We start from the raw sequence: 18,312 nt of genomic DNA, 5'->3' as shown, positions 1-18,312 counted from the left end.
CCTCTGGAACCCTCAAACATTTGTTTATTTTAATTAAATTCTAGTTCCCTAAAATTCTAAAAGGGAAAAAACAAAAACAAAACCAAAAAAAAACTAGGGGCACCTGAGTGGCTCAGTCTGTTGAATGTCTTCCTTTGGCTCAGGTCATGATCCTGGGGTCCTGGGATCAAGCCCCACATCCCTGCTGAGCAGGGAGCCTCTTCTCCCTCTCCCTCTGCCACTCCCAATTTGTGCTCTCTCTCTGTCAAAAAATGAATAAAAGAAAGAAAGGAAGGAAGGAAAGAAAGAGAGAGAAAGAAAGAAAAAAAACTACACCTCATAGACTTTTATAAGATAATTACAAAGCTATAATAAATAAGGTGGAAGGAGAACCTTGAAAACCAGACCAAGAATTTAATGGGGAGCCTGGCTAGCTCATTCCATATAGCACGTAACTCTTAATCTTGGAGTTTAAGTTCAAATCCCACAATGGGTGTAGAGAATACTTAAAAGTAAAATCTTTTTTTCCAAAATTCATTTATCTGATAGAGAGGGTTTTGTGTACAAGCACACAAGTAGAGGGAGGGGCAGAGGGAGAGAATCTTGAAGCAGAATCTCTGCTGAGCGCAGAGCCTGAAGTAGGGCTTGATCCCACCACCCATGAGATCATGAACCTTGCTGAAACCAAGATTCAGATACTCAACCAACTGAGCCACCCAGACACCTCAAAAATAAAATCTTTAAAAAAACAAAAAACAAAAAAACACAGACTGAGAATTTAAGATACTGTCTTCAGGAAAAATCTTTAGATGCTTCTTGCAGTGGGCCAGATTCCTCCAAAAAATAATCCCATGTCAATTTTAAATGCCAAAACTCACCAAGTTTTCTAATGTCATAATACAGAACATTATAAACTAAGACCTGGTCATTTTCTGTATTAAAAGAGCTATAAACCTAATTATTATCGCCTATATTTCTTCTTGTATAGTCAGTTATTATAGTAAAAAGATAACAAATATAATCTTCAAGTCCAAAATGCTCTGTAGAACCCATCACAAGAAAAAAATTATATAAATAAGGGCTCAAGGGGTGCCTGGGTAGCTCAGTTGGTTAAGTGCCTGACTCCTGATTTCGGCTCAGGAAATAATCTCAGGGTCCTGGAATCAAGCCCCTATCTGGCTCCACCTTCAATACGGAGTCGGCTTGGGATTCTCTTTCCCCCTTCCCATTCTCTATCTCTACCTAAAATAAATAAAATCTTTAAAATAATAAATAAATAAGGGCTCAGAAGCTAAATTTCCAATCTGTACCTATGTAATTAAGAAAACATAGTACATAAAGGAAATAAAAGAAACAGTAGAACTGCCAACTTTGGACTGCTTCTTAAAGAACAAGATGAAAAAAATTCCTGACAAACAAGTAGGTTAAGGAAAGTAAAGCAAGGGCACCTGGGTGGCTCAGTGGGTTAAGTCTCTGCCTTCAGCTCAGGTCATGATCCCAGGGTCCTGGGATCGAGTCCCACGTCGGGCTCTCTGCTCAGCAGGGAGCCTGCTTCCCCCTGCCTCTCTGCCTACTTGTGATTTCTCTCTGTCAAATAAATAAATAAAATCTTAAAAAAAAAAAAAAAGGAAAAGTAAAGCAAATTAATCAATCACCCTTTCTGTCCCAAAATAATACTGTTGGTTAGACTAATTCTCAGAAACAATGACCAACAGGATGTATTTACATGACACTTCAATACTTCTGTAAATGACTAAACTCAAGAATTCAATACTCCTTTTTCTTCATTACAAATCTTTACCTCACAGAAATGTAACTGAAGAAAGTATATTTTTGAGTAAAACCAGATTTTCTCTAGTTAGGCTTAGGATTCCCTCTATCACTGGAAAATCAAAATTACTTGAATCTGTTGTTAAATGGCTATTTATGCCACAAGAAGAGTACTGAATTTCAAGATATTTCCAAATTACAAGAGTAGTAGAAGCTCACTGCTACCAGTTTTCATTCTGTCAAATTACTTCTATGCAGTATCTTATTCATCATCCGTGTTCTTCAAGTTTTGGGTAGGAAGGATTCCTATCTCAGTCAGCAAGGGGGAAAAAAAAATCCATGATGAAGCACAATGAATGTTTCCTTCTATTGAACACTCTAGGCAACACATCAGCCATTAACTTAATGGAGAAAGAATTTAGCTTTTTCTCAAAGAACATTTTGTGGCCAGCTCAAAGACATAGTGTGGGAAAGTCTCCAGAAACAATTACAAAGTAAAAAAATACCCCTTCTTCCCTTCCTCTGCAGTACTATTGACAGACCATAAACCTTTCTCTTGGGAAAGAGAACAAGATTAGTGTAGCATCCAACCCAAATGCATAAATTAACATTTATGTAAAAAAAAAAAAATTACTGTTTGAAAAACAGAACTGCTCAGAGGTCATCTCATTATAACCAGAGCCCCACTGCCAGCTTAAATTTAAAAGTATGCAATAGGAGAGGAAGTCCTGAGCCTGTTGAAATTTAAATAACTTTAAAATAAGAAAAAGTAAGAATGAGTGAAAACACAAAGAAAAATGCCACACTAGCTGTACCAGTTTAAAAAGACCATTAGAGAACTATTGGGCTGGCTATAAAATGTTGACAAAAGAGAGCAGATGTATAAAACTTAAAGAGAAGAATAATTACTTTTAGCCTCAAAGCAGAATGTGTCCCATGTATACTGGAGTTCAAAAGAAATAAAACTCAGGGCACGGTTCTTACCTCTAATCTATTTGTAAGGACAAACAGACCCTGAAAAAAATACAGAAAAATTTGTCAAATCAACCTGTGAGTGGATCAGAGTGGTTCTCATACGAAGGAATATTATTCAGCCTTGGCTTTTTTTTTTTTTTAAGATTTATTTATTCATTTTAGAGACAGAGAGAAAACACAAATTGGGGGAGAGACAAAGAGAGGGAGAGAGAATCTCAAGCACATTCCCCACTGAGCAGGGACACCAACACAGGGCTCAATCCTATGACACATGAGATCATGACCTGAGCCAAAATCACAATTCAGACACTTAACCAACTGGATCACCCAAGCACCCCTTATTCAGACTTTTAAAAGAAGTAAATTTTAGAGTAGCTAGCTGGCTCAATCAGAGAAACAGGCAACTCTTGATCTCATCGTTCTAAATCTGAGCTCCACAGTGGGTATAGAGATTACTCAAAAATAAAACCTAAAATAAATAAATGAATAAATAAATAAGAGCAATATCTTTTTAAAATATATAAGGAAGTATTGGGGAACCTGGCTGGCTCAATAGGTAGACCATGTGACTCTTACTCTTGGGGTTTTAAGTTCAAGCCCCACAATTGGTGTAGAGATCACTTACAAATAAAATCTTTTTTAAAAAAGAAGAAAATTTTGCAAATATGCAACATCATGAATGAACCTTGAGGACAATATGCTAAGTGAAATAAGCTGGTCTCAAAAAGACTAACACTGCATGAGTCCCCTTATATAAGGCATCTGAAATAGTCCAATTTATAGAATCCCAGTATGGACTGATGGTATCAGAGGTTGAAGAGAGGGGAAAATTGGGAATCACTAATCAGTACACATAAAGTTTCAATCACACACAATGACTAAGCTCTTGAGATCTGCTGTACAACATTGCACCTAGAGTCAGCAATACTGTACTTAAAATTGTATTGTCTTACCACAATAAAGTAAAACTAAAAAATGAATTAAAATACTTCTCTACTTTGGAGTGCTTGGGTGGCTCTTGAGATCTGCTCCCTCTGCCCCTCCCCCAGCTCAGACCTCTCTCTGTCTCTCTCTCAAAAAACATAAATGAAATTTTTTAAAAAACACAGTTCTCTATTCAATACAAGATACCTAATGAAAAATAATGGTGGCTAAATTTTGAGAAGAAAAAACAGTATCCTCTACTCATAATAAAGCAAAAACTGTAAACTTTTCAGTTCCTCAATAGTAGAATGGATAAGCATACTGTAATATATTCAAACACTGATATACTCAATAGGGGTTGGCAAATTTTTTCTATAAAAGGCCAGACAGTAATTATTTTAGGTTTTGCCAGCCATCTCTTCTCTGATACAACTATTTAACTCTGCCCTTGTAGAACAAAACTAACCATATATACTTTATTATAGACATTGAAATTTGAATTTCATGTAAGTTTCATAGGTCACAAAAAATTCTTTTAACAATTTAAAAATGTAAGAAAGTAGCTAACGGGCTGTACACAAATATGCAGGGGCCATGGGGCACCTAGGCGGCTCACTTGATTAAGCATATAACTTGATTTCCACTCAGGTCATGGTCTCAGGATTTTAAGATTGAGTCCCAGGTTTCATGCTGGGTGTAAAGCCTGCTTAAGCTTCTTTCTCTCCTGTGCCCTCTACCCCTTCCCATCTTTCTCTCTCCCTCCTCTCAAACAAACAGACAAACAGGGGTCAGATTTAGCCTATGGGTCACAGTTTGCTTATCCGTGTTCCACAGCAATATGAATGATCTACAACCTTATGCTATGCTGAATCCCACAAGTATGTATGTCTTGAGTGAAAGACACAAAAGAGTATATACTATAAGACTACATTTATATAAAGTTCACAAACAGGTGGAACTGAACTGTAGTATTAGAAGTAAGTAAAGTGGAATGAGGCTCCTGGACAGTACAGCTGCTTGAGCCTTCAACTCTTGGTTTTGGTTCCGGTCGTGATCTCAGGGTCCTGGGATCGAGTCCTGCACTGGGCTCCCTGCTCAGCAAGGAGTCTGCTTCTCCTTATGCCCCTTCTCCCTGCTTGTGCTCTCTCTCTTTCTCAATGTAAAATAAATGAATAAAATCTTAAAAAAAAAAGGATATCCCTGCCCTCCTTAAATAACATCGAGGAGATAGGAAAATTTTCTGTTTGGTCCACTGATGTTTCCACTGCCAGGCACAAGATCTGGCAGGTAAATGTTCAATAAATGTTTATTCGAAAAAATGAACACATTTTAAACATATGATAAATGATTTCATTACTTCTCAAGTAACATACACTCAGGATAAACATAATGGAAAATTAAGGATTTCATAAATGGTACCTTTGTTTAGAAATAGTTCTGTAGAGAACTGTGCAAGAAAGCTATACCATAATTAGATGTCAATTCAGAGAATAATATACAGAATACCTTTCAGAGATAATTCCATACTGGCAATATTAAAAGTTTATCACAAATAAAGTACACATAACATAAGCTATACCAAAATATCTTCAATTTAGTATAATATGACTTTTTTTAAGAGGATTAGTTAAAACAAATAATGAAGTCAAATTTTTAAAAAATTACATTCTTAAAAAAAAAAATACGTTCTAAGTTAATTGTTCACTTAGTTAATACAAAGCCAAAAATGAAGGTATTTTATTAGGACAAAAAAAATGTTTTGTAATTTAAAATAAGGATCCATTTCACTAGAAGACATCATCGATACCTTTCTTATGGCATTCACCATATAATAAAGGATTCTTTGACCGTGATATTCAACTTTGTGTACAGAGCCAGGTATAGTACAATTATGGGCTCAGTAAATACTGGATAGATAAATCAAAGACAGATATTTTCTTTTTTTTTAAAGATTTTATTTATTTATTTGAAAGAGAGACAGTGAGAGAGAACATGAGTGAGGAGAAGGTCAGAGGGAGAAGCAGACTTCCCATGGAGCTGGGAGCCTGATGTGGGACTCGATCCTGGGACTCCAGGATCATGACCTGAGCCGAAGGCAGTCGTCCAACCAACTGAGCCACCCAGGCGCCCCAAAGACAGATATTTTCTTTAGGGGTACCTGAGTGGCTCAGTTGGTTAAGCATCTTTCTTTGCCTCAGATTATGATCCCAGGGTCTTCGGATCAAGACCTACACTGGGCTCCCTACTCAATGGGGAGTCTGCTTATCCCTCTCCTGCTGAGCCCTCCCCCGTCCCCTCTTATGCTCTCTGTCTTACTTACTCTCTCTCAAATAAGTAAATAAAATCTTCTAAAAAAATTTTTTTCTCCTTAAAATCTCCCAGAAACTCTTTCAACCCAAGTTAAGTCTGCAGATCCAAAACAGTTTGAGAAGACAACCAAAAATGGTTCTTCAATTAATATGGGGGAGAGGGGTTAAGGTGTGGGGTTTTTTAAAATGTATTTGAAAAATCTTTACACTCAGTGTGGAACTCGAACTCACAACCCCAAGATCAAGAGTTACATGCTCCTGCAACTGAGCCTGCCAGACTTTTAGAACACCTCATACTGGTCATTTGGTTTCTTTCTTTCTTTCTTTCTTTCTTTCTTTCTTTTTTTTTTTTTTTTTTTTTTGAAGTAGGCTCCATGCCCAAGGAGGGGCTTGAACTCACAACCCCGAGATCAAGAGTCACATGCTCAACTGACTGAACCAGCCAAGTACCCTTTATACAGGTCATCAGAACCCATTAAAATAAACTCCAGCTGGTAATCTATAATTGCTACTCTATCACATGATGTCTGTGTAACATCTTACCAAACAGTTGCTTGCCAATCCTTCAGAGAAGTAGAAATGTATCTCACAGTCTACGGCCATACCACCCTGAACGCGCCCGATCTCGTCTGATCTCGGAAGCTAAGCAGGGTCGGGCCTGGTTAGTACTTGGATGGGAGAAATGTATCTCACAAATTATCATCTAAATTCTCAAAACTGTTCAATGAAATTAGTAAAATTTGGTTATACAAAAACCAGAGAACTACAACAAAAGGAATCTGTTTATAGAGCTGTAAATTTTCCAGAAAATGGAGTTTCTAAATTCAAAATATCAAAGCAAGTATTTAGACTTCTTTTTGGATAAGAAATTTTTATTGTTGAGTAGCCAACTTTGTTTTCTGAACTCGAACATTGAAGAGAAAGAATGTTTCAAGTATCGCGTTGCTTCCAGCAGTGTTAGCAAGCCAATATTCTACTGCCACCTAGTGTAGAAAAGCACAACTACTACTGCTTATAGTTAAGACAATAATGAAGACAGAAGACCAATGAATCCTGAAAGTATGGCAGAATAAATCAATGTTTTCAGTCTCTTCTAATCTATACATTTCAAGACCAGATATTTTGCATTTTTTTCTTATAATCAAGTTAACTTCTTATTATTTAATATTTACTGTCTGAAATGTGTAAGGGTGGAGTTCATTCTTACACTGCTCAAAAAGATACCACTTTACATTTTCATTGTAAAGACAGACCAATAACATATTAAAAAATCTTCCACCGTAAAATCTTTCTACAATATATAATAAATGCAGAAACCCTATTGTAACACAAGAAAGTTCAATATTAGAAGCATTCTGAAAAAAAAAATAAACATAAATAAAACTAAAAAGTACTCTAGCTTTTTAACAAGAATGAAGTACTAGATACATTCCACAAGATAAATCTCACACAGAAGCTGAAAATACCATTTTCTTTTTTCTTTTTTTTTTAAGATTTTATATATTTATTTGACAGACAGAGATCACAAGTAGGCAGAGAGGAAGGGGGAAGCAGGCTCCCTGCTGAGCAGACAGCCCGATGTGGGGCTTGATCCCAGGACCCTGGGATCACAACCCAAGCCGAAAGCAGAGGCTTTAACCCACTGAGCCACCCAGGTGCCCCTGAAAATACCATTTTCTGACAATACAAAAAATTATTACTAATACGCAGTCAACTTAAATCCCTTTATAAACTTAATACCAAATGTACTTTAAAGCTTCTGCTTTTACTATAAACACTTCTCACAAAATTTTCCTGGTTTTTTGGAAACTAGGATCAAATTGTGGTTTTAAAATAATATAAAAGGGGTGCCTGGGTGGCTAAGTCGGTTAACCATCTGCCTTCAGCTCAGGTCATGATCTCAGAGTCCTGCAATTGAGCCCTGCACCAGGCTCCCTGCTTGGTAGGAAGCCTGCTTCTCCCCCTCCCTCTGCCTGTCACTCTCCCAAGTAAATAACTAAATCTTTAAAAAAATAAAATAATATAATATAAACAAGTAAGGAAAACCAAAAACATACACCACAATTTGCAAAACATAAAACTATTTGAATATTAAAAAGGTTAAGTTCTCCGGGAGAATTTAACATCTTCTACTTTCATCATATCCCAAAACATTTAAGCAATATGTTTATTAAAAGTCTCCAAAAAAAGCTTTCACAAGCACTGAGTACAAGTATACCAAATTCTTAATACTGAAAATAGCACAAAAACCACTCAAGATGAATTTTTTTTAAAGCTAAATGCAGAAAATTATGTAGTCTATGCCCCCACCTCGTGTTTTAAGAAAGAAAGGAGAGATTGTTGGTGATGGGGTTCAAGGCATGCTACCCCAAAATACAGTATCTTGGCATACAGATTCTTGGAAACTGAAGTAGTTGGAAAAAAGGCAGAGCAAGGTCTTTTTGACCTTTCCCCCCATCCCCTTCCCCTGAAATAGGTCATAAAACCCACTTGTGAGAGATGCCTCCAGAAGAAAGGAGCATCCTCATCTCCAAAGACAGATACAAAGAAGAACCCTACAAATAGGTCTTGATAAGTTTTCCCCAGTTTACTATGTTTAACTCTTCATCAAACCCAAAATAAAATATTCAGTCTGTTCCTTTGGATCTTCATTTCCTTACGAAAGCTCCAATATCATGCAAAACTTATAAGAAATAAATTTGTATGCTTTTCTCCTGTTAATCTGTCTTTGTCAGTTTATTTTCAGACATGGCCAGGGACCCTATGAGGATCAAGAAGAAACCTTTTCCTCCCTTACAGTGACTAAACATAGTGTACTGTCTATGTCAAAAGAAAATTCCTGGAAATTTAAAACATGACCAAGTGAAAAATGCAATTAAAATGCTAGAGGAAGTAAATGCTAGTAAAATTGAGGAAATGCTAGTAAAGTTGAGGAAATCTATCAAAAAGGAAAAAAATGGAAAATAGAGAAAATAAAAGAAAACCAAGGATCAGTCTAGAAGGTCTAACATATGAAATCAGAGTGCTAAAAAGAGACTCGAAGAAAAATCAAAGTAAGAATACAACTTTTCGGGGCGCCTGGGTGGCTCAGTGGGTTAAAGCCTCTGCCTTCAGCTCAGGTCATGATCTCAGGGTCCTGGGATCGAGTCCCGCATCGGGCTCTCTGCTTGGCAGGGAGCCTGCTTCCTCCTCTCTCTGCCTTCCTCTCTGCCTACTTCTGATCTGTCTCTGTCAAAGGAATAATAAAAAAAAAAAAAAAGTTTATTTTAAAAAAAAAAAAAAAAAGAATACAACTTTTCCCAGAACTAAAGGTCATGAGTCTCCAGATTCAAAAGGTCCACAGTGGCCAAAATAATGAAATAAAAAAAAATAAAAGAAAACCACACACCAGGGATACTCATGGAAATAAAGGATAGGAAAAAATCCTAAAAGCTCACAGAGGAAAAGGTCACATGGAATGAAACAATGCCTTCAAAACTAAGTCAATATCACAACCTAGAGATATATTCTCAACCAAACTAGCAACTAAGTGTGAACTAGAATAAAGACACTTTTTTAAAACTTAAAAAGAAAAAAGTGAGAAGGCCAATTATCATATGATCTCACTGATTTGAGGAATTTGAGAAATAAGACAGAGCATCATAGAGGAAGGGAGGGAAAAAAAAAAAAAAACAAGACAAAACTAGAGAGGGAGACAAACCTTAAGAGACTCGTGGTCTCAGGAAACAAACTGAGCGTTGCTGCAGTGGAGAGGGGTGGGAGGGATGGGGTGGCTGGGTGATGGACACTGGGTATGTGCTATGGTGAGTGCTGTAAATTGTGTAAGACTGATGAATCACAGACCTGTACCCCAGAAACAAATTATACATTATATGTTAATTTAAACATTCATTCATTCATTAATTTTTTAAACAAAAAGAAAAGAAACCAAAAAAAAGGGAAAAGTGACCCTTTCTTAAGGAGCTACTTGAAAACATGCTTCAGGCTCTGTGAAGAGACACTGAAAGTAAGGAGAAACAAGCAAGAAGGCAGAGCCACTCTAAGTATACATCTTGGACTGTACAGTGATGCTCTGACAGCCAATCTGGCCCTGAAGACCATGTCAAGAAACCTAAAATAAGGTCCCAAAGCAGTCAAATCCTCATGAAGGAAAGACATTACCATGACTGTAATCAAACATATTCATGAGAAACCCCTACCTTGGGACCAGCGGAAGACAACTCAAAGAAGGAAAATTACTTGTGTGTCTGTCCTTTCTTTTCAGTTCATTGTACCTAATAAGTAGGCCATTCCCTGCTTTTCATTCTTTGTTCATGTTGTAGAGTGGGCTAGGAACCACTCTAAACTGCCTATAATCTGCATGAATTGGCACCTTATAACTGTCTTTTCAAAAGCTAACCACAGACTTATTGTCTGTATTCCTCAGGAACTATAAATTCCACAAGGGCAGGGACTGTAGCTATGACGTTTACTGCTGCATCCCAAGCACAGGGCATGGCATGTATTAAGATGCTTTGAAATGTCTGTGGTATAAATAAGTGCACGAAAACATTAATATAGGTTATGTCAGCTTGTGGTATTATGAGTTTTTAATACATTTCACATTTCTAAATAATGCTTATTATAAAAATTAATAAGGGACTGAGGGTTGCTGGGGGGAGGGGAAGTGTGGAGAGGGTGCTTGAGTTATGGACATTGGGGAGGAAATGTGATATGGTGAGTGCTGTGAAGTGTGTAAGCCTGATGATTCACAAACCTGTACCCTTGGGGCAAATAATACATTATATGTTAATAAAAATAATTAATAATTAACAAGGGAAAGCATATAGGTAACTCAATATTGGTAAAACAAAAAAATATTTGATTCCTGAATTACAAAATATACGGAACTCATATCAACACAGGTCTTTTCTTTCCAGTCAACCTAATTCTCAAACAAATTACAAATTTTTATGGCTTCAAGAAGAGAAACAGAACCAGGTATTTCAAATAGAAATATTTGGGGATCGCCTGGGTGGCTCAGTTGGTTAAGCATCTGACTCTTTTTTAAAATTTTATTGATTGATGAGAGAGAGAGAGAGAGGCAAAGGGAGATCAGTGTGGGACTCAATCCCAGGACCCTGGGAACATGACCTGAGCCAAAGGAAGATGTTTAACCAAGTGAACTACCCATCACTCCACATCTGACTCTTGATTTCGGCTCAGGTCATGATCCCAGGGTCATGAGATCAAGTCTTCTGTGGGGCTCCATGCTCAGGGCAGAGACTGCTTAGAATTCTTACTCTCCCTTTCTCTCTACCCCTCTCCCCTGCTCACTCACACCTGCTCATTCTCTCTAAAATAAATAAAATCTTTAAAATAGAAATATTTTTATAGCCTTTTACTATTATAAATCTTAAGAGTGTGCCTGGGTGGCTCAGTCTGTGAAGCATCTACCTTCGGCTCAGGTCATGATCCCAGGGTCCGAGGATCCAGCCACACATCTGGCTCCCTGCTCACCAAGAAGCCTGCTTCTCCCTCTTCCACTCCCCCTGCTTGTGTTCCCTCTCTCACTGTCTGTCAATTAAATAAATAAATAAAATCTTAAAAATAAATAAATCTTTTCTTTAAGTTTGTTTTAGTAATCTCTACGCCCAACGTGGGGCTCAAACTCATAACCTCAGAACCAAGAGTCATGCTATTCCAACTAAGCCAGCCAGGTACCCCCTTAGAGATTTTAAGTAACCTCTACAAGCCAACATGGGGCTCTAACTTACAAACCTGGGATCAAAAGACACATGCTCTACTGACTGAGCCACCAGGCTCCCCTTATATTTCTTTTTTTAAGACTTATTTATTTAGGGGCGCCTGGGTGGCTCAGTGGGTTAAGCCGCTCCCTTCGGCTCGGGTCATGATCTCAGGGTCCTGGGATCGAGTCCTGCGTCGGGCTCTCTGCTCAGCAGGGAGCTTGCTTCCCTCTCTCTCTCTCTGCCTGCCTCTCCATCCACTTGTGATCTCTCTCTGTCAAATAAATAAATAAAATCTTTAAAAAAAAAAAGACTTATTTATTTATTTGGGGGGAGTAAGGAGCAGAGGGAGAGGGAGATAGAGAATCTCAAGCAGACTACCCACTGAGTGTGGAGCCCAACAGGGGCACAATCCCACAATCCTGAGATCATGACCTGAGCTGAAACCAAGAGGTGTATGTTCATCTGACTGAGCCACCCAGGTGCCCCTAAACATTATTATGTTATTGGTAAGTTATTTTCTTATGTAAATTTAAACCAGTTTTCATGTTGATAGTTTTTACTTGGTTCTCAGGCTTACAACATTTCATTGTGTATTACCTTATATTATGTTAATAAACACATAAACTTCACATATTCAATATGAAAAAAATTTCAAATTGTCTTATGAAGAACATACACTGAGTACCACAGAAACATTAAAGCTTATTTCTAATTTACCACAAAACTCATGAACATAAAGAATAAGCAGCAAAATTCCTAAGAGGATAAAACACCAAATAATCCCTATTTCTAGCTTTCAGATTTTTATCAAGTAACTTCTAAACTAAATTATAAAAATAATTTATATATTATATTGTTTCCAAATATTAAACCTGAGATTAAAAACAGACGTTTGAGACAGGAATCAGCACATTTTTTTTCTATAAAGGTTCAGACAGAAAATGTGTTAGATTTTGAGGTGCCTGGGTGGCTCAGTCAATTAAGCATCTGCCTTCGGCTCAGGTCATGATCCCAGGGCCCTGGAATTGAACCCCACATCAGGCTCCCTGCTCATCAGGGGAGTCTGCTTCTCTCCCTCTCTCTGCCTCTGCCCCTGCTTGTGCGCACGCTCTCCCTAATAAATAAAATAAAAACTTAATTTAAAAAATTTAATATAAAACCTCAGTGAGGGAACACAAAATTATCACCAAAAGAGGGGTAGTAGTGAATACAGACATAGGCCAGTGGTGAATACAGAAGGTTAAGTACAAAAGGTGATGTAGTTTGAGTTAAGTAATATCTTTCTCTAGAATTCCAGTAAACTAGGATAAGCATCATCCCTTGTAAGGTTAACAGCAGAGGCAAGAAATAAAGAATTTACAAATGAATATCTAGAATAAATTGAAATTATAAATAAACCAAAAGATGGGTTAAAATGGCAGAGTATTTATATATGAGGTCATCTCCCTAACTAAACACATCATTCCCAATTTACTGGTTTCACTGCCCCTCAGGAGCTATGAAAAACAGAACTGGAGCAAACAAATGGCCAGCTTCATGTATCTACAAACTGATGAAAGGTGTGCCCTCTTGTGAGCAATAGGTAAGCCTAGAGAGGATCCATGTCCCAGCCAAGTAGGATAGGAAAACTTCCAAGCGGAAACAGAGACTAGTACAAATGCCACAATCAGTACAATACATCTGGGCACACAATGTGAAGGTCAGAGGGAAAGACTGCAGCTCGGGATATCTGAAACACAGCCTATAAATGAATGCAATAAGGAACCTAACACGTACATCCTATTCCCTGCCGGGAGTTAAACATCCTTTCCTCCTACTCCTGTTGTTGTTCTCACTTTCACTTTCTTCACAGAACTTGATTCTCTACAGATGACTGAAAGGTGTGGCCACCAAACGACATAAGGTACTACTCCACTTTTATCCTCAGTTTGTTTCCCTTTGCTCGGACTCCTTCATTTTTTTATTTTCTTCTCTGCTCTTCTAGCCTGCATGTTGAATTCAAGATAGCTTTGACTCCACAAAGACAAAAGAAAAAAATGTTTTTAATTCTGCTGTTATCTACATGTAAAAATGTATACCCTGCTCACCTTATACTCATAAGGACGGCTCGTATCAAAACAAAACCAGAAAATATCAAGTGTTGGCAAGGGTGTAAAGAAATCAAAACTCTTTTTTTTTTAAGACTTTATTTATTTATTTGCAGACATAGATCACAAGTAGGCAGAGAGGCAGCTGGAGTGAGAGGAGGAAGCAGGCTCCCTGCTGGGCAGAGAGACCTGATGCATGGCTCGATCCCAGGAACTTGGGATCATTACCTGAGCCGAAGGCAGAGGCTTTAACCCACTGAGCCACCCAGGTGCCCCAAGAAATCAGAACTCTTATGCACTGTTGGTGGAAATGTAAAATGGTACAGCCACTGTGGAAAACAGCTGGCACTTCTCAAAAAAATTACAAATAGAATTACCATATGACCCAGCAATTCCACCTCTGGATATTTACCCCAAAGAACTGAAAGCAGCATCGCAAAGAGGTAACTGCAACCCTGTGTTCACAGCAGCATCATTCACAACTAAAACATGGTAGCAACACAAGTATCCAATGACATGAATGCATAAAGCAAGTATAGGATATACATACAATGGAATATTATTCAACCTTTAAAAGACAGGAAATTCTGATATATGCAACATAAACATTGATGACATTATGCTAAGCAAAGCATGTCAGCCACACACACAAACAAAAACAAATACTTCATGATTCCACTTACATGAGATACTTAAAAGTAGTCAAAATCAGAGAATCAATAGAATGGCGGTTATGGGGAGTTAGTGTTTAATGGGTACAGAATTCCAGTTTCACAGGATGAAAAGAGTTATAGATATGGATGGTGGTAATGGATGCACAATATCATAAAAGTATTTAATACCATTGAACTGTACACTTCAAAATGGTTATGATAAAAAAAATTCTCTCTTTTTAAAGATTTATTCATCTATTTTAGAGAGGGCATGAGAAGGGGGAGAGGGGTTGAAGGAGACAAGGACAGAGAGTCCCAAGCAGACTCCCCACTGACCGGGGAGCCTAACATGGGGCTCCATCCCACAACCCTGAGATCACAACCCAAGCTGAAACCCAGAGATGGCCACTTAACAGATTATGCTACTCAGGTGCCCCCAATGATAAATTTTGTTATTAAGTATTTTGCCGCCAAAAAAAAAAAAAAAAAAAAAAAAAAAAAAAGTATGGTTAGCAGAAATAAAGAAATAAAGGTTGCTTTATTTTTTTCTTGGCTCCTCCACCAATGCATATTGGAAACCACTATGCTATTGTCAAATTGAACATATTTACTATTTCCTGAACCTGCTCCATTGGACTAGTTACCATTTTCCTGCCTTACTCCTATTTTCTTAACCTAGAATGTCCTACATGGTTGCCCCTCATTTCAGTCTAAAATATTCTACACTTTCTTCAAGAGCAGCAAAAATGGCATTTCCAAGAACCTGCCCAAAAGAGCTATTGCCTCTTTCTGTCCACGGTAGCTTTTTCAGATCTCTATTTCCAAATACTACAGCAACTTTGTATCATGATTGCTTGTGTGTGTTCTCTTACTGCAGAAGAACATGCTCAAAGACTTATATATAAAAATCCTGTTTGGGGCACCTGGGTGGCTCAGTGGGTTAGGCTGCTGCCTTCAGCTCAGGTCATGATCTCGGGGTCCTGGAATCAAGTCCTGCATCGGGCTCTCTGCTCAGCAGGGAGCCTGCTTCCTTCTCTCTCTCTCTGCCTGCCTCTCTGCCTACTTGTGATCTCTCTCTGTCAAATAAATAAATGAAATCTTAAAAAAAAAAAATCCTGTTTGCTTTTTATGATTTTTCAAAAATTAGAGAGATGTTTGTAACTCAGTGCTGCTTAAAAGGTAAGTGAAGATTGGAACTAGATGTCATCTAGAACCCATAGTTTCAGCCCTAGGTCAAAAAACCAAAGGTTTTTTCCCCTTGGTATCTCAATTGGCTATACAGAGGCTGTTCTGCAAAGCATAGGCAAATAAATCTTCTGTTCTACTCCCAGCACCAACTGAGCCATGCCAGCTCTTCAACTACTTCAAAATTACTTCAGCTCTTCAAAATTACTCAGAAAACTGAAGTATTCCATCCTCAGAAGACTGAAAGCAGAAAGAGCAATACTTGGATACTATTCATCAATATATTCAAAAGTAAGTAAGAGAGCGTTTCCAGGCAATGTCTTCTCTGGGTAGCCTGCAATTCTTACCTCACTACCAAGCAAAATAATCATACTGTCCACCTAAAGAGCAGTAGCCCCCAGTGTTTGGAGTTCCTAAGATACTGCCTACACATGTGCTGTTCTTACTTCTTGGCCTACAGTCCCTCATCCTCATCCCCCTTACAGGCTTAGCAAACACCTCAAAAACCCAGGTAAGAAGTCAAATTCTCTAGGAAACCTTTTCTGACCACTTGGAGAATAAGATTTGATAGAAACAAAAGGCATTCATTAGTCTTTATGATATCAATTAAAATTAGAATAGGGGTGCCTGACTGGCTTAATTGGTAGAGCACACAACTCTTGATCTTGGGTTTGTGAGATCAAGCCCCACACTGGGTATATAGAGATTTCTTTAAAATCTTTAAAACAGGGGTGCCTGGGTGGCTCAGTGGGTTAAGCCTCTGCCTTCGGCTCAGGTCATAATCTCAGTCCTGGGATAGAGCCCCCAACAGGCTCTCTGCTCAGCCTGGAGCCTGCTTCCCCATTTCTCTTCTCTGCCTGCCTCTCTGCCTACTTGTAATCTCTGTCAAAAAATAAATAAAATCTTAAAAAAATACTTAAAATCTTTAAAATAAAATAAAATTACTCAGAATGTCTAGGATCACACCTGAGATAATACCTCTAATATTTCCATGAAACAGTCCATTTACTCTTTGTGAAATAACTGTTTTGCCTTTCCCCCCGCCCCCAGATTCAAATCCTGTAAGCAAAAGCAGTTTTAAAAAAAAGAATGCCTCTTAAAGTCTAAGCAGTTTCAAAACAAATAGCAGATGCAAAAAAACAGATGAAATTTCAACACCATCTTTAACCAAAGTGTGATTTTAGACTAACTAGACTTAGATGCCCTGAGCCTGTTTCCTATTCTTTAAAATGGGTATCCACCTAGTACAGTTCCTCACTGAAGGCCCACAAAAATCGAAAATCATTTTTATTGTCTATCTCTAGAGTATACTTCAGCACTGGATTCATTCAGGTGACTAGCTCTCAGTCTGAAACTGTGTTGTTTAATGGCCACAGGTAACTACTGGTCACTTGAAATCTGGCTAATACAAAATGACATGTGCTTTAAGTGTAAAATGTATACTTTCAAAGACTCGGCGAAAAAAATACCTTATTAACATTTTGTATGTCGATTACATGAAAAGAGATAATACTTTGGATCCACTGGGTTAAATGTAATAAAATTAATTTCATCTGCTTCTTTTTAACTTTTTTAATGTGGCTTTTAGAAAATTTTAAATTAGATGTTTAGCTCTCATTACGTTTACTGGACAGGCTGACTTATACTTGACTTCAAGCTAGTAAATGCGCTCTTTTAACCATACCATGGACTACTTGACACGGGTTCACTCCGGCGAACCCTCCACCCGCTATCCCAGCATGCAGTGGCTCACTTTAACTTCCACAACCTCGGAAAGCTAGACTTAACAGCTCTTTAACTTTCATTTTAATCTAGAGCGCACAGATTCGCCAAAGCAACTCGAAATTGCTGCCCACACAACAACAGAGAAAAAAAATGGAGAAAAAGCCCGCAGTCCTGCCTGTTCCTGTCTGCTCCAGGGCACGGAGCTTGAGCAGAAAGGGATCACCCTTAAGAATGTGACAGGCGGCGACGGAGCGAGCGCCCCGCATCTGAAGAATATAATGTAGAGCCCACGAAGTGGAGGTGTAAGAAGGAAAGCCTTCTCAGCTTCTGGGGTGCCCAATCTGAGAGCGGACGGGAAGGGGTTGGGCTCAGCGGCCGCAGCTGCGGGGAGGACGGATACCTTAAGAATCCCCCTCATCTTCGCCAGAAAGGGGCGGAACTCCTCGAGTGACACCTCGGGATAGAGCTGGCTCCGCAGCAGCTCCTCTGTGATGCCTTGGTGCCCATAGAAAGCTTCCTGGGCCAGGCCGTTCAGCAACCCACTCAGGGCTTTGGAGCTCTCAAGCTCGCCCGCCATGGTCAGCAGCAGCCCCGCCCCGCAACAGCTGAGCGAGGGCCCCACTACGGCACCCAGGATGGGCCTAAATGGCTTGGGCAAAGGCGCCCGGGACAAATGGCGGCCAAGTTCCACCAGAGGTCAGTATCGGCAGCTCTCAGCTTTGCTCCGCAAAACTCATCCCCTTAGGTTGCCACCAGGGAGCCATCCATTCAGTTCAGAAGAATCACTTTACTTACTGATCCCCTTCCTCATTGCAGGGTCTGCTGAAAGGAAGGGTCTACCTGTTGGAGATCAGTTGAGATGGGGAACTATCCATAAAATCTTAAAAAAAAAAGAGAGATGGGAAACTATCCAATGAAGGTGGCAGTTTAACTTTGGAACCGCTGCGCCTCATTCCAGGCCTTACAAATCCGCTAA

The 18,312-nt window shown here is 38.7% G+C and overlaps 1 protein-coding gene across 4 annotated transcripts in view; it reads right to left on the bottom strand.

Moving 5' to 3' along the window:
- COMMD1 (copper metabolism domain containing 1) overlaps positions 1–17,965 on the bottom strand; it is a 215,874-nt gene extending 197,909 nt beyond the window's left edge. Inside the window, exons 1-2 of one of the 4 annotated variants that reach the window (XM_059187780.1) lie at positions 17,737–17,965; positions 2,734–2,763 (exon numbers count right to left, since the gene is read on the bottom strand). In XM_059187780.1, the coding sequence (XP_059043763.1) occupies positions 2,734–2,763; positions 17,737–17,913 (207 nt within the window). In that variant the 5' untranslated portion in view covers positions 17,914–17,965. The remainder of the gene's footprint in view (positions 1–2,733; positions 2,764–17,736) is intronic. The other 3 variants (XM_059187778.1, XM_059187779.1, XM_059187781.1) reach the window with 3 other exon arrangements.
- Positions 17,966–18,312: the final 347 nt, after the last annotated feature.

The sequence above is a fragment of the Mustela lutreola genome, chromosome 9 (assembly GCF_030435805.1).
Source record: "Mustela lutreola isolate mMusLut2 chromosome 9, mMusLut2.pri, whole genome shotgun sequence".
NCBI classification, from domain to species: Eukaryota; Metazoa; Chordata; class Mammalia; order Carnivora; family Mustelidae; genus Mustela; species Mustela lutreola.
The sequence above is the reverse complement of the archived record's forward strand: the minus strand, read 5'-3'. Positions and strand labels throughout refer to the sequence as shown.